The sequence below is a fragment of the Cynocephalus volans genome, chromosome 16 (assembly GCF_027409185.1).
Source record: "Cynocephalus volans isolate mCynVol1 chromosome 16, mCynVol1.pri, whole genome shotgun sequence".
NCBI classification, from domain to species: domain Eukaryota; kingdom Metazoa; phylum Chordata; class Mammalia; order Dermoptera; family Cynocephalidae; genus Cynocephalus; species Cynocephalus volans.
Window position 1 is genome coordinate 4,890,244 of NC_084475.1, and position 21,094 is coordinate 4,911,337.

The window sequence follows — 21,094 nt, forward strand, 5'->3', positions numbered from 1 at the left end:
ACAGTGCAAGTTCTAAAGATGGCTGGGTAAATTTTCCAGGGAACTGTGGCATAATATATTTAACATATCCATATATATTGGGAAAATATACATATGTGATTTTCAATTTAATAAAAATGAATTGGTATACATGAAAAAAGACAAATATTTAAGATTTATCTGCCTTCTCATCATACTTTGCCTCACTTTTAAGAGTCTTCATACCATCCAGCAACCTTTTTTTTTATACACCTTTCCTTTACCTTTCCTTCATAATTAATGTCAGAGAGCAATAATTATGGAGATTTGCCTAAACAATAAAAATTCTGCAATTCTCCTAAATCCTATAGTTTCAAAAAGATAGATGTTTTAATTATTTTCTGTGAAATTTACCTAAGTTGCTCCCGATTTTAGTAACAAACTTTGTAGAAAGACTTTCTTGAGGCAAATCTGTTCACTCTTGAATGAAAGGCAATGATTATTGACTAAAAATTTTGAAACATACATACCATTTGATTTATTTTTATCTCTGACTTCTTTTCTTACACCCTTTACTCTTCCATTTTACATCCTCCCACAAACTCTCAGACATATTAGTGCAGTCGAGGACAACAATGCACATGTCTTATCGGCAGGAATGAATGAAATAGCTAGTGTTTATTGTAATAAAAATCAGATGACCCAGATATCTTTGGCAAAAATCTAGTAATTCTAAAAATTTTCAAAAACGATTTTTAAAAAATCCTGGTAATAATGTAGTACCGTTTTAGAAGAAAATCTGACAGTCAAGCACTCTAAAACTCTTTGAAGGATACGTATATATTTTAAGTACTTACCATCAAATGATATAGTTTTATTACGTGCAAACAGTCCTCATCTGTGACCTCTACTTTCATGTCTTTCAAAGTGTTTTCTAGGTCATTGACATCTACCTGCTGTCCTAGAAAAAAGGCAGAAGTGATGACAAAAGAGAATTTGTGATGAACAGAAATTAGTGATTTCTTACAATCAAATACTGCTAGCTAGCAATATTTACACTCATGTACCATTAAGATAATTTCATGGTACTTAAAAAAATCTTGTACAATAAACAAAAAGTCCAGATTTATAATCACCTGGCTTAATTCTGTAAACAGGTAAAAATAAAATAGTAAATTGGTTTCTTTCTTTACAAAACAGAAGTTTAAATATTTCCCCTGATAGTTTTGAAATTAAGTATTTCCCCTGATAGTTTTGAAATGATCCTTATAGGAGGAGTACAATGTGAGGTACATATATTTCATTTAGAAAGTGACATAGATTATATGCCTTATGTTAAGTAGTTAACTATTAATTAAATAATACAATGTACATAAAAATGCACATTATGAGAGAGTATATTTTAAAAAATGGGGTCTCAGCCAGCCTTACCCTGATAGCAAAGCCAGACAATGACATTATAGGGAAAGAAAACTACAGGCCAATCTCTCTGAGGAACAAACTAGTAGATGCAAAAATCCTCAGCAAAATACTAGCAAAACGAATACAACATTGCATTAGAAGGACCATTCGCCATGATCACGTGGGACTTATGCCTGGGATATAAGGGTGATTCATTGTATACAAATCAATAAAGGTGATGCACCACATTAACAGAATGAAGGACAAAAACCATTTGATCATCTCAGTAGATGCAAAAAAGGCAGTTGACAAATTTTAACATCCTTTCATGATAAAAACTCTCAATGAATTAGTTATAGAAGGAGAGCTGGCCCGTGGCTCACTTGGGAGAGTGTGGTGCTGATAACACCAAGGCCACGGGTTTGGATCCCTATGTAGGATGGCCGGTCAGCTCCCTTGGGAAAGTGTGGTGCTGACAACACCAAGTCAAGGGTTAAGATCCCCTTACTGGTCACCTTTTTTTTTTTTTTTTTTTTTAAAGGAATCTACCTCTACTCAATAAAGGCAATACATGATAAACCCACAGCTAATATTGTATTCAACAGTGATTAAGTTGAAAGCTTTTCATCTAAGATCAGGAACAAGACCAGGATGCCCACACTACTTCTATTTAACATAGTAATGAAATTCCTGGCCAGAGCAATTAGGCAAGAGAAAGAGATAAAAGGTATACTAATTGGAAATGAAGCAACTAAATTGTCTTTGTTTGCTGTCGACATGATCTTATATATAGAAATCCTAAGGAGGCAGGTACAGCGAGAGAGATACCACATGCCCTCACTCATAAGTGGGAGCTAATAAAGAAAGAGAGCAAGGAAGCAAGAACATTAACAATAAAAAGCTGAACTTTCAAAAGGAGAGAGTAGAAATGTGGTTATTAGGGGTGGGAAAGGGGGAGGTGCAGGTGGGTTAGTGAGAAATCGGTTAAGGGTTACGAAGAATGATTATGTTTTGTAATGATGAATATACTAATTGTCCTGATTTGATGATCACATATTGTAGACAGGTATTAACATCCAACTCTGTACCCCGCAAAGATGTTTAGTCAATTATGTTTCAGTTAAAAAAAAATTCTATACTGAATTGGTAAAAAAAAAAGACTCTACCAAAAAACTGTTAGAACTAATAAACTAATTCAGTAATGTTGCAGGATACAAAAATCAACATATAAAAATCAGTAGCATTTCTATACAGTAACAATAAACTATCTGAGAAAGGAATCAAGAAAACAATCATATTTACAATAGCTACCAAAACAAACAAACAAACAAAAAAACCACACCTTAGGAATACATTTAACCAAGGAGTGGAAAGATCTGTATGCCGAAAACTGTAAAACATTGATGAAAGCAATTGAAGAAGACACAAATAAATGGAAAGATATCCTGTGTTCATGGGTTGAAAGAATTAATATTGTCAATAATGTCCACACTACCCAAAGCCATCTATAGATTCAATGCAGTCCCTATCCAAATTCCAATGACATTTTTCACAAACATAGAACAATTCTAATATTCAGATGGAACCACAAAAGACCTTGAGTAAACAAAGCAATGTTTAGGAAAAGAACAAAGCTGAATGCATAACAATACTGAATTTGAAAATTGACTACAAAGCTATAGTTATCAAAACAGCATGGTACTGGCATAAAAATAGATACAGCAATCAGTGGAACAGAATAGAGAGTCCAGATATAAATTCATATGTTTACAGGCAATTGGTTTTCAACAAGGTGCCAGGAACATACAACAGGGAAAGGACAGTCTTTTCAATAAATGATACTGGGAAAACTGGATAGCCACATGCAAAAGAATGAAATTAGACTGTTATCTCATCCATATCCAAAAATTAACTGAAAACGGACTAAAGACTTAAGTGTAAGACCTGAAACTTTAAAACTACTGAAGAAAACGTAAGGGACAAGCTCCATGACTTTGATCTGGACAATGATTTCTTGGATAGGACTCCTAAAGCACAGGCAGCAAAAGTAAAACTAGACATTTGGGATTGCATCAAATTAAAAAATTTCTTCAATGGCAAAGGAAACAATGAAGTAAAGAGACAACCCAAAATGAAGAATATTCATAAACCATACATCTGGTAAAGGGGGTAATACACAAAATATGTAAGGAAGTCAAACAACTCAATAGTAAGAAAACAAATAACTAGGTTAAAAAGTGGACAAAGGACCTAAACAGACATTTCTCAAAAGAAGACATACAAATGACTAACAGGAATATGAAAAATGCTCAATATCACTAATCATCAGGGAAATGCAAGTTAAAACCACAGTGAGATATCGCCTTATACCTGTCAAAATGGCTATTATCAAAAAGAGGAAAGATAAAAGTGTTGGTGAAGATGTGGAGAAAAGGAAACCCTTGCACACTGTTGGTGTGAGTGTAAGTTAGTACAGCTATTATGAAAGACAGTATGGAAGTTCATCTAAAAATCAGAAATAGAACTACCATGTGATCCAGCAATCACATTAGTCGCTATATATCCAAAGGAAATAAAATGAATATGTGAAAAAGGTATCTCTACTCCCATGATTCATTGCAGCATTATTCACAATAGTCAAGATACAGAGTAAACCTCAGTGTCCATCAGTGGATGAATGGATAAAGAAAATGTGGTATATATACAAAATGAGATACTATGCAGCCTTAAAAGAGAAGGGAATCCTGTCATTTGAGACAACACGAATGAACTTAGAGGACATTATGTTAAGTGACAGAAGCTATGCACAGACAGACAAATTCCACATGACCTCACTTAGATGTGGAGTGTGAAAAGTCGAACTCATAGAAACAGAGAGTAAAATGGTTGTTACCAGAGGCTGGGGTGGGAATATTGGGGAGACGTTGGTCAAAAGACACAAAATTTCAGTTAGGAGGATAAATTTCAGGGATTTATTGTACAGCATGGTGAGTGTAGTTAAAAGCAGTCTTATATATTTGAAAATTGCTAAGGTAGGTTTTAAGTTTTCTAACCACATAAGGGTAAATACGTGAGGCAATGCATTTGTTAAATAGTTTGATTTAGCTACTCCACAATGTATACATATATCAAAACATCATGTATACCATAAATATATATGATTTGATTTGTCAATTAAAAAAGAAAAAATGGGGCCTCAAGCTTCCATAACAATTTTTATCTTGCATTATTTTATATGATAAGCCATCTTTTGACTTAAAGATTTAAAACTTTAAAAATAGTTTGCAGTCTTGGGAAGGGAAAATAATTTTGGTTTAATTAAGCCTTTTGGTTTAAATCAGCAGAAAATAAACCTCTGGAAGCTTTCTGTCTACAAAGTCTAGGATCCTAAAGTTTAGTCAATAAATTAGATATTTTTATGTATTTTATAGTGTATACAAGGATACTTTTAAAAGTTCATGGAAATATTAGTATTATCTTTTAATTCTATTTTTCCCACAACATTTTGAAGTACTCTCGTATATCTGGTATGGATTTCTTTATATTTACTTATTTTAGAAATTTAATTGAAATATATTGATCGTACATATTTATGGGGTACAAAGTTACATTTCAATACATACATATGATGTGTAGTGATCAAATCAAGGTAGTTAGCAAGGGATTAACTTGGCTTATTTAAGTTGGCACCATTTACATAGTCTGTAAAGTTCTCCTCAAATATTGCCTCTGCCTCATTCTTTTTCCTTCTCCTGGCATCCCAGGTAGTCAAATTCTTATATCTATTCTGTCTCTTAATCTCTCTTTCATATTTTCTACTATTTTTGTCTTTCTGTGTTACATACCTTATATAATGTAATTAGACTTTTTGACTTGTAATGTACTATTTGGTAAATAATCTTGCTGTTACCTGCTTATTCTTCCACTACTTGCTTTACTTTTACTTTTGCTTGTCTATTTGAATAGTCTTGTCTCACTATTTTTATTTTGTTCTGGATTGTCTTATTTCTGTTGAATGTATAAGTGGAGATATCACAGGAGATGGATGAAACCACAGGCCCTATTCCAGCCAGTCTTAAGAACTAATGGTTGTAGGTTTGTTAGACCAGCTACCAATTCTTGCAAACACAACTAGTCAAACTTAAAAAATTTTAGTGAAAGCATTCTTTATCTTTCATTTGTGAGTGATAGTCACTTTAAAAATTCTGTATTCCAGGGTCAGTGGTTTTCAGGCTGTTGATGGTGTGGTCCTTCATAATCTTTGCTTGGCTGGGAAACCGAATTGCCATTTATAATTTTTTTTTTTAAAGATGACCGGTAAGGGGATCTTAATCCTTGACTGGGTGTTGTCAGCACCATGCTCAGCCAGTGAGCAAACCGGCCACCCCTATGTAGGATCTGAACCCGTGGCCTTGGTGTTATCAGCACCGCACTCTCCCGAGTGAGCCACAGGCCGGCCCATAAGCATATATTTTTGACTGGCTTTAGTGACTCTTGTTTGTCGTGGGCTCGTCCATGTTTGTCCAACTCTTACTTATCTTTATAAATAACAAACTTTTTTATTTGGAAAAACGGTGCCTATTTTGAGACACTTTTGACATATAAAAATTAAAATGGTAATAATACACGTAAGAGGATTTTTAAAAAATAAGAATCCCCACCCTCCCCCAAAATTCAGACTCCTTAATTGGTATAGGTGCCATCCTCAGAACAAAATGCCGTCTCCAAAACAGTCTAAGACTCTGAAACCCACCCTCCTTTCATTGCTGTTTTAGCTTTTTCCACAGTACTCACTAGTACTCCTACTATTTCTGTATCTTCCCTGATCTCCTAAACATGGAACCTTCCTCATGGGTTTTCTCAGAAAAAGGATCAAAGAATTGTACAATATCTCCTTAAAATTGTTAGACTAGAAATCAGTTCTACAAAAGTTGAATTTAAACCCTGGTCTAGAGCTGAGAATTATAACTAAAGATTTTCTTAAACTTCAGGATGTTAGACAGTTTATTGTAGAATTTAGGTTTTTGTTAGATACTGTCCTGGACAACCAGATTTATGTACCAACTAGTTTTCTTAATAGCTACTAGGACGGAGAAAACAATTAAAAGCAGCAGGGCAAGAAAGACAAGGAAAAGATTTAAATAATCCAGCAGTGCCTAATACAGAAATTAAAGTTCAGAGGGTATTACATAGGGCCATTTCAGGAGCCCTTCCAAAAAGTATAGATTGAATAAAGATTCAAAATTATAAACAAGATGAAGATGAAAAATAGATTTCTAGAAACTTTCAAACAATATTCTGGGATAGATCTGATAGCTAAAGTAAAGGGAGACTTGTCCTTTCTGTGTACAAAACGACTTAGACCTGAATCAGATGAAATAAAACAACTGAAACGGAAAATTGCTGATTTAGAAAATATCTAGTATGAGGTCAAACATCTACTGAGAGCTTATAAACAAAACAAGCTAGAAATTAAAAACAAACATGACTACTCAGATAAAATAACTAGTCTTCCAAACAGAAATAACACCAAAAAGTCCTCTGTTCACAAACAACTGGGAATCTGTAGATGAGGACACCTGTATCAAGCAGAAGGGCCATTAAAAGGACTAATGCTTAACCGTATTAGCTAAGAGACAGAAGACAGCAATCCAAAAACTATCTAACGACATTGCTCCCGTGGAGATATAGGCTGCTGACAATTTCCTGTCCTTCCTCTGTGTACCAAAAGGGGACTGAATACAGATGGACAACAACACTGTTTTTCTGGTGGTTGTCACAGATGCCACTAAAACTGTCACTAATCCCATTACCATAAAACACAACATCCCTTAGGGTAAATGTTTAAAATTGCTTGAAAAACAAGAAAGAAGGCAAGTCGACCTGCCTTCAGCTGTGGGGCGCCCCCTCAGCCCCTCCGTCGGTTTGAAGGGTCCCCGTCTCGGTTTGTAGAGCCCCTTCTACCCCTCTAAGAAGTCCCCTCCCTCGGTCTGCAGGTTCCCTTCCCTCCCCGAGGTCCCCTCCCTCGGGGTGCGGGGCCCCCTCTCTCGGCCTGCGGTGTCCCTTCTTCCCTCCTCGAGAGCCCCTCCCTCAGTCCGCGGGGCACCCCTCGCCTGACTCCCCGACTCTGCTCGCCTCCACCCGCTCTGCCAACTCGCTCGCGCGCGGAGCGGGGACGGGGCGCGCACGCTGGAGGGCGGCGGCGCGGGTTCGCGCGCGTAGCGTACGCGGTGACGTCAGTGCTCTGGTGGTGGGGGCGGCGGCGCTGTCGCTGCTGTGTGTCCTGCTCTCCCGCCCCCGAGAAGCCGAAGCGATGGCCGCGGCGGATGCCGGCGGTCCCTGAAGTCGAGCGGGCATGTCAGGGCGGCGGAGCGGCGGGCACGGCAGTCAGGCCCCGGCGCCACACAAGGAGCCCGCGGAGGGGGCGTCGGCAGCGGGCGGCCGGCGGGGGCGGCGTGCGGCCTAGTGTCTCAGGTGAGGACCTTCGGGGCGACGCGGGGCGGCCGGCGGGGCCCGCCTGATTTAATTCTTGAATGATATTTTTGCTAAGTTTAAAATTCTAGGCTGGCTATTATTTTCTTTCAGCACATTGTTTACTGTTGTCCCCTGGCTTCCATTTTACTATTTTTAAATTTTTAGCCTAAATGCCATTGTGTTGAAGATAATCTACCTCTTTGCCCATTTTCAAAATTTTCTCTTTGTCTTTGGTTTTCTGCACTGCAGTGCAGGGATGGGAGATGTGTCTAAGTTGGATTACTTTTATTTATGCTGCTTGGGGTTCACAGGGCTTCCTCAGTCTGTAGCTTGCCACTTTCCTCAGTACTAGAATATTCTCAGCTGTTTTCTTCACATGTATTGCTTTTGCCTTATTCTCTGTCTTCTCTGGCACTCCGTTTAAACGTGGTAGATCTTCTCACTGTATTTATTCTGCTTCTTACGCGATCTTCATATTGCTTGTCTTTTTGTTTCCTTTGTCTGAATACTTGGTAGTTTCTTCTGACCTATTTTCCACTTCATTAATTTTCTCTTGAAATTTGTCTAATCTGCGTAAACATATACATTGATTTTTTACAAGAGCTCATTTATTTTTTGGTCATTCTTATCCTGAGTGGATAGCCCTTGGGGTCACTGCTTTTAAAGTATGAGGTGGCTTCCCCAGGCTCCCTTCTTAGGGCAGGTCCTGGGCTTTGGCTTTTTTCTGTCCCTTCACCCCCAGGCGTCCTAGATCACCGCTCGTATTCAAAGTTTTTTCTTTAGAATTAAATCAGCAAATGCCCTCAAACAAATAAGTTTTTTGAGTGCTGGGTTTATGTCTCTGGGTTCTTGTCTTCTTGATGGATTTTGGTGTAGTAATTCCTTATTTCACAGTCAGTAATGTAAAACTATTTAACACTTATAAAGTGTGCACAAACTTGTGTGCCACAGTGGGTAGAGAATCTGTATCTAGTTTTCTCCCTTGTGATTTTCACTTCTCATCTGCTTCCTTCCTATATGTGGTTGGCATTGTCACTGTCATCACTACTGGCCTTCAAAGTCCTTTATTATATTTCTTATTCTCTTTTTACTTTTAGTTAAATAAAGATTAAATGGAAAGGTTTCTTTTTCTTTCTTTTTTTTTTTTAATAAAAAGATGACCGGTAAGGGGATCTTTACCCCCAGCTTGGTATTGTCAGCACCATGCTCAGCCAGTGAGCTAACCAGCCATCCCTATATAGGATCTGAACCTGTGGCCTTGGTGTTATCAGCACCGCACTCTCCCGAGTGAGCCACGGGCCGGCCCAAAGGGAAAGATTTCTTAAATTTTTATTTTTACTTTTTTTTTTGGCGGCTGGCTGGTATGGGGATCTGAACCCTCAACACTGTTTTAACACTGCTCTCCAACCAGCTGAGTTGACTGACTGGCCAGCCCCCAAATATTATTTTTTTAAAAGGCCAGGAGAAGGAAAGCAAATGAGGAACATTGTTAGTGATTTCTTGTTTCAAACCTGAGTCTACGGATGATTTAATTTAGTCCATCTTATTCTTCCTCTCTGCCTCATCTGGGTCTCAAATTGTCAAGTCTCTCGTGGTGGTAGGTTTCATTTGGTCCTGACTAGGATTAGTTTAGAATCTGCTTCCTACTATGTTAGCCATGGCTAAACACTCTTAAGTTAAGCTATTCTTTTTACCTTTTACAATGCAGATGCCTGTTTCCCTAATCCAGAAAGACACTTGGCTCTTAAACTTTAGGCATATTTATTTTATTATTCTTGCAGTAGTTGGTGACTTTGGCCTGCAAAAGGGTTCACCTTCTCATCTCTCCATTCTGCTTGGTTCATTTAAGGGTAGCATTTTGACTTAGTGTAGGGCCACAGAGCTTGTGTTGTAGGGTTATTTGTCCTGGTGGCTGACTGCTCCCTATCAGTTTTTTTTCTCTGATCCCTGATAGACTTTCATGGGAAATCTTGCTTTGTAATTTGGCTATTTTTGTTTTCTACCCAAGGAGCACTCCTTTGCAGATTAAACTACTCTGAAGGATCTGGTGCACCAGTGAAAGCCTTTCTTCCCAGTTTGGTTTGTTAGCTTTGCCTGTTTTCCCAGTTTCTTGTGACTGTGTTAGGCTCCTTGCTTTCTTCCCACTCCCGGTATACCGGTTTTCTAGGATATTACCTTTACTGGTTTTTTTGTTTGTTTTTTAGGCGGCTGGCCAGTATGTGGATCTGAACCCGTCACCTTGGTGTTATAAGGCTGTGCGCTAACCAACTGAGCTAACTGGCCAGCCCGACGGTTTAATAGTAGATCATAGTTATACTACATTGGCCGTCAGATATGAAGTGTCGTTGCCCTCATAGATATACCTTGTGCTGAGGAATGCTCACAGTAAGAGTGGATTTTGGTTGCTTTTGAAAGTTTTAAAGATTTAATTGGTAATTTATTGGTAAGATTTAATTGGGATACACAGCTAAGAATGAGATTTTTATTATAGCCTTATCTTATTCTTTTAACATACCCTTTAAAATAATCTGCATATATTGCAAAAGTGTATTAGAATAGGAATAATCTAGCTTTGATCCTAGTGTCTGCCAAGAAGTTAACTTGTATGACTTGGGGCCGAGCCTACGGCGCTGGGAGCGTGGCGACGCTCCTCCCGCCGCGGTTTGGATCCTATATGGGTGTGGCCGGTGCACTCACTGGCTGAGTGCCGGTCACAAAAAAGACAAAAAAAAAAAAAAACTTGTATGACTTGGAAATCAGTTCAACTCTCTGGGTACTTCCAATTTAAAAATTAAATTTTTGATGAACTGCACAAAATGAGGGAGCCAGATTTGAGGTAGAGAAAATAAAATCCAAAAATTCCATTTAGGCATTAATAGTATTAAAGAATGATTAGTGGTGTTAAAATATAAACCCTCAGGAACAGAGGCTCTGTGGAACAAACTCTACCAAAATTCTTTTCCTTATTAAGCCCTTTGTTATGTATATAGGCATTTGGGAATTTGGGTTACACAGAATGAAATATAATGGTGGTGGAAAAATACCATAGGAGCAAGAAAAGTGCCTTGTTCTGCCCATTAAGTGTATTCTGAAGACAGCAATGAGGAAAATAGAGGGGGAGCATTTTTCTAAAAATATTCTCAAAGGAAGGATAATGTCTGTTTCCTAATCCTAATTAGATGAGGGAAATAAAGAAAGAGCTTCATTATTAAACTTCACTTTTTTAAAATTATGGTACAATGTACATAACATAAAATTTACCATTTTTAACTGTATAAGTGTCATTAAGTACATTTACCATGTTGTGCAACCATCACCAGCATCCATGTTTAGAACCTTTTCATCTCCCAAAATGAAACTCTGTCCCCATCAAATAATAACTCCCCATTCCCTCCGCTTCCCCAGCTCCTGGTTTCTATTTTCTGTCTCTGTGAATTTGACGACTCTAGGTACCTTATGTAAATGGAATTATATACTACAAGGGTACTTCTAAAGTTCACGGAAAGATTTATATCATCTCTTAATCCTATTTTTCCATGAACTTTTTGAAGTACTCTTGTATTTGTTCTTTTGTGACTGGCTTATTTCACTTAGCATAATGTCTTCAAAGTTCATTCATGTTTTACTTATGTGTTGGAATTTCCTTCCTTTTTAAGGTTGATTAATATCCCGTCATACTTTATCCATTCATCTGTCGATGGATACTTGGGTTACTTCCACCTTTTGGCTATTGTGAATAATGCTGCTGTGCATATGGGTGTACAATTATCTCTTCAAGTCAAGGCTTTCAGTTATTTTGGCTAAATACGTAAAAGTGGAATTGGTGGATCATGTTAAACTATATGCTTTTGTTAAAAGCTTGACTTCTGCTTAGGCCTTATCAGTGACAAGGGGTAGCCAGAAAATGGTAGTTCTTTTCCTTTTAGTTCACATTCTGCAAAAGCTTTAGAAGTCTTTGAAATTCTGTTAACATTTGCAGATGAACTAGTAATAATATTCAAATTGCAACTAATTTTGCAGGTAGTATTATTGGCCCAGTAAGTTGAAAAACAAAGCCATCATGAAACTTGGTGAGTTACATAGCATAGCCTTTTATTTTAACCAAAGGATAGGTTCATTTTAGAATGATAACAGCAAATAACTACCAAATTTGCTGTACTAGAAATTTATTCGAAAATGAGTATTGAATTTTATTTTAGAATTTTATTTTAAAATTGAGTATTACCTCAAATGTTAAGTCCTATGAAGCTGGTAATATTGCCCACATAAAGATAACAAGGTAATAAGGTGCTGGTATCTGTTGTAATGGATGTGATATGTATGATTAACAACTTTGCTTCTACAAAGGGTAAATATGTGACTTTTATCACATAAACTGCTGCCCAAGTTGGTGTTCATTTAGTTTCTGTTTTGCCTGACTCCAGAGGACTCCTAAGGATTAATTGTGAAATTAAAATGTAATCTGAAGGGCCTGCTGCTCTCAGGAGTTGGTGCCTCCAAGTTCAGGATATCTTCTGTTATATTAATTTACTTTAGTAGCCAGATTTAATGTTCAAATTTAGCAGAAGCTACTAGCATCTAACTTATCCAGTCTCCGTTATATTAACAATTGATCAGCTAGAAAGACACAAGATATTCCATCAACTTCTTTTGAAAAGTCATTTGACTTGCTTGTTTCTGGATAAGATGAAGGAAAAGACATAATAGCTGTACTGATATCTTAGTGTCCAAAGTTTTCAGCAGTTGAGTTCAACCAATCTGTATTGAGGCTGTATTGTGTTCAGGTGTTATGGGGGATGGAAAAAATCAATCAGATGCATGTATACTTTGGGGTACTTATAATCAGGCAAATATGGACTCAGATGGCTATGGCACACAGCTGGGGATGGATATGGTGATGTGAAGTTGTTATGAGCCCAAAAGAAGGATGTGTAATTAGTTTGTTCAGGGGTCAGATTGTGTGTTGCTCAGAAAGCAAAATTAAGATCGCTGTAGATAAACAGCCTAAGAAAAATGCTGATAAAATATTATTATGTGTAAGTCAAAGAATGATAGCACAATTGCTTGGTTTTGAAGCATAGCAAAAGAGCTTTTCTTTAAAAAAAAAAAATGGAGGTTCTGTTTTAAAGATGGAGGTTGTTTTTTATTTTTATTATTTATTTATTTATTTATTTGAGAAAAGATGACCAGTAAGGGGATCTTAACCCCTGACTTGGTGTTATCAGCACCGCACTCTCCTGAGTCAGCCACGGGCCAGCCCTGGAGGTTGTTTTTTAAAGAATTAACTTTGATTAGTTAATATATTCATCTAGTACAAAATTCAAATGATTTCAAAGACACACAATGGAACATCTCTTCTGCATTTTCTTATCCACCTGATTTTCTTCCCTGGAGACAACTGTTAGCGTTTCTTATATCTGAGATATATGAGGTATTTGAGACATTCATATATCTGCAAATACATATGTATATTCATCCTCTCCATTTTTTTAAACTACAAAGACATGTATATTATATACACTATTGTATTTTGCTTTCTGTGCTTAAAATATTTTATGAAGTAGAATAAAAAGTGGAAAGGGAGGATTTACAAGGGGGAATCACCTGACATTTACTTCTCCGAAGATATCTGGTTCCCATGTTCATCCCTCTATTAAAAGATGCTCTTACTTAGCTGACTGCAGCTTCCTAGAAGACAAATCCAATGCACACCACTTGCCTTTTTCTTTTATTTCTTCCATTCGAATTTTTTTACTTGAGCTCTTTGATGCCTTTCATAATATTAATTTTTATTCTTTCATTGCGAGTCTGTATGTTCTCAACTGCTGCAAATTCATGCTCTCCAGGATTATCTTCTCTGCCTTTCCTAAGGATCATTATTTCTTTTATTTCTTTCTTTATTTATTTATTGTCTTTTTGTGACCGGCAACCCTTGGTGTGGTGTTGCCTGCACCGTGCTCAGCCAGTAAGCGCACCGGCCAGTCCTACATAGGATCCGAACCTGCGGCGGGAGCGCTGCTGCGCTTCCAAGTGCACCACGGGGCCGGCCCTAAGGATCATTATTTTATGGGCTTCTCTTCCTTCCCTCAAACCAGTGGGCTTAGTGAATATTTTTTCGTGGAATAGTACAGGATAGAATAGAAAATATCAGACTATATATCATACTGTAAGGCTAGCTATTGAAATCAGATAGGAGATAAAAGATGTTAAAAAATACATTATGCTGTCTTTTATACTTACCTACATAGTTAGGTGCTTTTTATTTCTTCATGTGGATTCAAGTTACTGTCTACTGTCCTTCAGTTCAGTCTGAAGGACCCCTTTTAGTATTTCTTACAGGGAAGGTCTTCTAGCAACAGACTCTTAGTTTTTGTGTGTCTAGCATAGTTTTGCCAAATAGTAGAATTCTTGGTTGACAGGTTTTTTTTTTTTCTTTTAGCACTTTGAGTATGCCATCTCACTGCCTTCTAGCCTCCATTGTTTCTGATGAGAAACCAGCTATTAAAATTACTGAGGATTCCTTGTGTGTGATAAGTTGCTTTTCTTTTGCTGCTTTCAGTATGGTCTGTCTTCAGCTTCTGACAGTTTGCTTATGATGTGTCTAGGTGTGGATCTCTTTGAGTTTATCCTACTTGGAGTTCCTTCAGCTTCTTGAATGTGTAAGTTAATGTTTTCCATCAGGTGTGGGAAGTTTGGGCCATTATTTCTTCAAATATTCTTTCTGCTCCTTTGTTTTTCCCTTCTTCTGAAACTCCTATATGTGTATGTTAGTAAACTTTATGGTGTCTCACAAATGGGTCTCTCAGACTCCATTCATTTTTATTTATTCTTTTTTCTTTCTTTTTTCTCAGACTAAATAATCTCAATTGACCTTCAAGTTCCTGATTCTTTTTTTTTCCTGCTCATATCTGCTATTGAGACCCTCTAGTGAATTTTTCATCTTCATTGCAATACTTTCAAACCCCAGAATTTCTATTTTGCTCCTTTTTATAATTTCTATCTATCTATTGTTATTCTATAATGAGACATTGTTCTCACACTTCCCTTTATTTCTTTAGTCTATAGAACTAAATGGTTTTATCTCCTGAACATACTTTAAATAGCTGAATTAAATCTTCATCTAGTAAGTCTAACACCTGAGCTTCCAAAGGAACAGTTTCTACTGATTGCTTCCTCCTCCCTCCCGCCCCGTGTATGGGCCATACTTTGTTTCCTTGCGTCTCCCATGAATTTTTGTTGAAAACTGGATATTTTAAATAATATAATGTAGTGATTCTGGAAATCAGATCCCCCCTTAGGGTTTGGTGTTATTGCTGCTTGTTTTAGTAGTTGCTGTTTATTTAGTGACTTTTCTGAACTAATTTTGTAAAGTCTGTGTTCTTTGTCTTGTGTGGACACTGAAGTCTTTACTTGGTTATCTCAGTGGTCGGCTAATGATTGAACAGAGATTTCATTAAATGCCTGGAACCAATAAGCCTCCGAGTTTTTGCCAAGGGGCTATGTGTGCATATTAGGGCATGCCTTCAGCATTCAGCCAGCAGTTTACACCTCTGCCTTCACTCTCACTTCCTGCTGTGCAGAACCTCAAGATCAGCCAAGGTTGAGAGTTTAGAGCCTTCTCAGGTCTTTCCTGACCGTGCTCACGACCCTACACGTGTGTATGGTCTTCCACATTCCAAGAATATATTTTATAATGTTCCAGTTTCCCAAGGATATGTTGGAGTATTTCAAAGTTCCTAAGGACATCTTCTTCCTCAGCTTTTCCTGTTAAGCTTTTGATTAAGCCATTTTTCATTATTCATTGCCTCGTGCCGCTGTCATTTTAAAACAATTGCCTATAATTGTTTTCCAAAAACATCCTCTGGTGAGAAAATTTTAGCACCAAGTATACTGCACTCAATCAGATCAAATAAGCAAAGTTTTCAAGTGAGATCTTCCAGGGAACCACCAGACAGGTCAAATAATGACAATTGATCATGAATGACGTTTTGAAGGAGCACCAGCTCCATTCTGTTCCCTCTGGTACTGGGGATATGGGCTAATTTTCAGGTTACCACTGATCTGGACAGTGAGGAATGGTCTAAGGCAAGTTAAAATGATACAAATCGCACTGTTGTTACAGAAATTCAGCTATTATTCTGGAATGTTTATTTATATGCTCCTTGGCTGCTAAGAGCCTTGTTTAAATTTCCAGAGTTCTGAAAACGTTGATTCTGACCTTTTTTGCCATTTTTTGTTGTTGTTGCCTTTATGGAGTGATGAAGTTTCAGATGTCCTTACTCCACCATTTTCACCAACGTACCTACAGCATGGTTTGAAATCTCTGGTCTCAATGACCATGGATTAATTAAATATTTAATCATGGAAAATGATTAGGGGAAAGGAGTAAAAAGAGAAAGTATAATTCTCATAGTGGCTTTCCCAGATAAATACATGAAGTTTCAAAAGATTTTTCTATATTTAGTTTTCTCAAAGTTAAGGTTAAAGTTACAGCTATTTTAAACCCCTTTTCTTTATACAGGTTAAACACAGGCTTTGGAGTCAGAACAAAGTTCAAATTCCAGCTTTGGTTCTTATTAGCTTGGCCACCTAGGACATGTTGTATAACCTCTCTGTGCCTCAGTCTCCTCATTTATAAAATGGGGTAATAATAATAATATCTACCATATAATGTTATTCTGAGGATTAAATGTGAAATGCTGATCACAGATGCCTGGCAGCTGAATAGATTTTAGCTGCAATAATTATTACTTTTATAATGTTTTGCAAAGGTACACTAATGATTCTTGAATTGAGTCAACCTAAAGGTAGATTTTCTTTTTTGTTGTTGTTGTTTTTCTTTGGGTTTTTTTGTTTGTTTTTGCCATAAAATATTGAAAAGAAAATCTATTCCAGCATTTTGGAATACAAATTTGAGTTAAAAAAAAATTTATTCATTTTATTGATTTATAAACAAAATGTTATTTATCAGTCAACGAACATTTATTAAATACCTAGTAAATTTCAGGCACTCTACCAGGCACAGGGATGACAATCACAGTAAGATGTGTCCCCTGCCCTCAAGCAGCTGACATTCCAGGAGACTGACAAGTATACATGTGATTACATGCAATGTAACAAAGGCTGTGTTGTGATACAAGAACACAAGGGCTGGTGTGTGTGTGATGGGAATATGGTTTTGACCAGTTCCTTCTCTTAGATGTGAACCTTTTTCTTTGGCTCCAAAGCCAAGGAATTGGTCCCATTTTTTTCTCCTGGGTTTTTTCAGCACCACCCTTTCCAAATTTTCCTTGTAGCTTTTGTGTTTTGTTTTGTTTTGCAGCTGGCTGGCAGGTACATCCAAACCCTTGACCTTGATGTTACAAGGTGGTGCTCCAAACAACTGAACAACCAGCCAGCCTGGTCCAATTTTTTTCTTGACTGGATGCATTAATCATGACTTCTTTTTTGAAATTTCTAAAGGTGAAAGACAAGCACCTTGAATTATGGAGGACACTATAAATACTGTTTCCTGAAGAGTGAGATCTTTCTACTGGTGAAGTCACTTCTAGGATTTTTGACCTAAAATTTTTTTGACATACTTTTTCTTTGCTATCCATTTTTTTCTTTTCTTTTTATCTTCTCTACTTTATCTTTTAGTTTCCAAAGGAAGAGTACTTTACAGATTTTAAGTGTGATTTATATGCAAAGACAGAAAATGATGATTTTTTTTTTACCAAAAGTTCCTTATTACAAAAATGAATATAAACTTTTCATGTGGTTTCATGCATATTGAAAATGCAAATAATTTTAATTTCACTGTATTTTTCAGAATTCTCAACCATAATCCTCTGAGTACTGTTGAAGATTCACATCTTTTTAAATTGCCAGCATTAAAATATCTGTAAGTATCACAGTAATGTCATGAGTCACAAGATGACTTCTTTTCCTTTTTCCTTTCTTCAGAGATTAAATATTTTCACTTGAGCTAAAAAGTCGTAATTTTAATTTTAACTGGGTTATTGGGGGAAAAAGTTATTGGCAAAGGAAAGGACTAAGAGAGGATGTATAATGGGCAAGACAGCCAGCAGTGGAAGAGAGCAGAGTTGAAGAAAACATATAGACATGGAACAAGAGACGCATGTAGGAATATCATTTATACCAGAAAGCAAAGAGGAAGAACTGTATTTTATTTAAAAAAGGAAAAAAAAAAAAGTGTAATCAAGACAGGTGAATGCAATTCAAAATGATAAGTAACATAATGGTTAAAAAAAAAAAAAAAGTAGAGGTTCTCTATTCAATCCCAAGGCTATTAGTTTAATGATGCAAATAAACAAATTTATTCAATAAGAGCTCTCTAGAGTTATCTTCTATGGCCAATAAACTCTTAAGGTTGTTTATAGAGAAGCCAAATTTGAAGTACTCATATGTCCTTGAAATGTGTTTTTAAGTACAGAACTTTTGTATTGGGGTTCCTATCATGAATGTTTGGGCTTTCTCCTTCAGAGACATGGGAGCAACACAAATGTCACTTACAGCAATTGAGAACACCATCCTGATGACTCTTGAATTGGAAAAACTGTAAGTTATTTTTTTCTTAGTTTTATTTTCACTTAGTTTTGGGGTTGTTTTATTGTTTTCTTAAGTCAGGTTTATTGAGGTATAATTTTCACATAATAAAATTTACTCTTTTTAAGAGTACACTTTGATGAGTTTTGACAAATGTATGTTATGCAACCACCACCACATTCCCAATATGGAACATTTCTCTCCCCTCAAAAAGTCCCCTCATGTCTCTCTGCAGTCAATCCTCTCCTCCCACTACCAGCCCCTGGCAACCACCAGTCTGATTTCTGTCCCTATAGGTTTGCTTTTTCCAGAATGTCTTGTAAATGAAACCATGTTGTTTGTGGCCTTTTGCTTCTTTCACGTACATAATCCTTTTAAGATTATGTTATCACCCATGCTATTGCGTCTATCTGTAGTTCATTCCTTTTCATTGTTGGGCAGCATTCCAGTGGCGTGGATATACCAGTTTGTGTATCCATTCATCACTTTATGCACATTTTGGTTGTTTCCAATTTTTTGGCAATTATGAGTAAAGCTGCTAAAAATACTCACATGCAGGTCTCTGTGTGAACATATATTTTCAGTTCTTTGGGGTAAATGCCTAGGGGTGGGATTGCTGCATCACATGCTAAGTGCATATTTAACTTCTTAAGAAACGGCTGAACTGTTTCCTACAGTGGCTATACCATTTTGCATTCCCTCCAGCGGTGTATAAGAGTTGCAGTTGCTCCACATCTTCACCTGATCCTTCTATTCCAGGGTTTTTAAAAAATGTTAGCCTTTCTACTAGTGGGTGTGTAGTCATTGCGGTGTTAATTTGCGTTTCTTTAACAGCTGATGATATTGAATGTCTATTCATGTGCAAATATCATCTTTACCGAGTGTCTGTTCAAATCTGTTCCCATATTTTGATTGGATATTTATCTTCTTATTGAGTGTTAATAGTGCTTTATTATATACTGTGGATACAAGTCTTTTTTCTCAGATATGTGTTTAGTAAATACCTTCTCTCAGGTTGTGGCTTCTCATTCTATTTAAAGTATCTTCGAAGAGCCGAAGTTGTTAATGTTTTAATTTTGTTGAACTCTAATTTAGCAATTTTTTTCTTGAATGGTTTGTGGTTTTTTGTGTCTGACCTAAGAAATCTTTGTTTAAGAACCCATTGTCTAATCCAAACTCACAAAGATCTTCTCCTATGTTTTCTTCTAGAAATTGTGTAGTTACATTTAGGTCTGTGATCCATTTTGAGTTAATTTTTATGTATGGTGTGAAGTATGTCATTTTTTGCAGTCTTTTATTTCTGTAGGGCCCTATTGTGACAGTTTGTTACACAACTCATCGCAGCTTACATTTTGCCATTCTCCCTCCAGTATGGCAAACTAAATAGAAACATGCTGTTGTGTTAAGGCTAGTTGAGGGGATTACACAAGATCAGTATGGAAAAAGGCCCTTCAGTTGCACTCTGCTGCAGTCATTTTTGTGAGGTCACTTCCTTGACTATCTTCACAACGTTGTCAGCAGATCCATCAGTTACTGCTGTAGCCTCATCATCCTCAACCTCCTGCAGTGTCTGACACAGTCGATCCCTCCCATGTTGGCTAGATGACCTTCTCGCTGCATAGTCAAAGTTGTCATCCACCAGCCTTTTCACTTTCTTACCCACAGTAGTGGGGTTCTATCTGCTTTTCTCCTGACCATTACTGGATAAGAAAAAAGTGCTGTCGTTCTCTGTAGCCATTTGCCATCAGGGACACAAAGAGATTAAAGCAGCTGCCACTGTGGAGTTCATTATTGAAAGTCCTCGGGAGTTTAGACATTTATATACAAGGTAAGTAAGCTAGCTCATTTGAGTCTTGACTCCTGTGTAATGATCCTTAATGTGTATTGAAAAATAATTATTCTCAAGTAAGGATAATCTACACCTCAGGTCATTTGCAGTCTCAAAAATTGGTCAGCATGCTTTGAAATCATTATTTAAGTTTGTCATCACTTGTATTATTCCTAGCTCATACTTTATAATGAATAACAATATTTCAATATTTCCTATGAAGTGTTCTTGCTAAAAATGTTTCCTTGTTATATTCAGGTTGATCATACAAAACCAAATTGAGGAGCATTCTGTAAAACAGTTGGCTTGAAGGCTTAAAAAATGTCAATGCCATGAAAGATTTTTAAAAGTTGGGGAACAGTTCTAAATTAAAGGAGACTAAAGAACCATGAAAACTAAATACAATGCCTGGTGTTTGATTGGATTCTGGCTTAATAAAAAAAAACTATGAAATGACTTGGACAGTTGGGGAAATTTGTATATGGACTATATAGGAGACAGAGATATTCATATTAGATTTCACTGGGTGATAATAGTATTGGGGTATGTAGGAGAATGCCTTGGTTGTTATGGGATGCACACTGAAGTGTTTAGCAGTGACAGGTCATAATGTCTGCACTTACTCTCAAATGGTTTGCCCAGCAAATGTATAAACATACCCACACTGAAGACAGATGTGGTGAAGTGTCACCAATTGTTGAATCCAGGTGAAAGGTATACAAATATTCATTATACCATTCTTTCAAGTTTTCTGTAGATGTGAAATTTTCCAAAATAAAAAGTTGGGACAGGAAAGGAACAGCAAACACTTTGTGTCAGAGTTGAGGTTGCCGTAGATGTAAAATGCTGGATTATTCTTCTGGGTCCATTCTTTCTATATGAACA

At 36.8% G+C, this 21,094-nt stretch overlaps 2 protein-coding genes across 11 annotated transcripts in view; one reads left to right on the plus strand and one right to left on the minus strand.

Annotated features, from left to right (window-relative positions):
* The window catches only part of LOC134365178 (leucine-rich repeat-containing protein 37A2-like), a 124,113-nt gene that overhangs the window by 30,037 nt on the left and 72,982 nt on the right, over positions 1-21,094 (plus strand). For 7 of the 10 annotated variants that reach the window (XM_063081386.1, XM_063081380.1, XM_063081378.1 and 4 more), the window contains exons 1-3: positions 7,619-7,833; positions 17,645-17,716; positions 18,319-18,393. The gene's annotated coding sequence lies outside the window, so the exon portion shown is untranslated. Of the gene's footprint in view, positions 1-7,618; positions 7,834-10,037; positions 10,219-17,644; positions 17,717-18,318; positions 18,394-21,094 lie in introns of those variants that run through there. The other 3 variants (XM_063081381.1, XM_063081384.1, XM_063081385.1) reach the window with 2 other exon arrangements.
* LOC134365180 (DNA repair protein RAD51 homolog 3-like) overlaps positions 1-21,094 on the minus strand; it is a 33,803-nt gene that overhangs the window by 745 nt on the left and 11,964 nt on the right. The window contains exon 2 of the mRNA XM_063081388.1: positions 816-919. Coding sequence (XP_062937458.1) covers positions 816-919 — 104 coding nt within the window. The remainder of the gene's footprint in view (positions 1-815; positions 920-21,094) is intronic.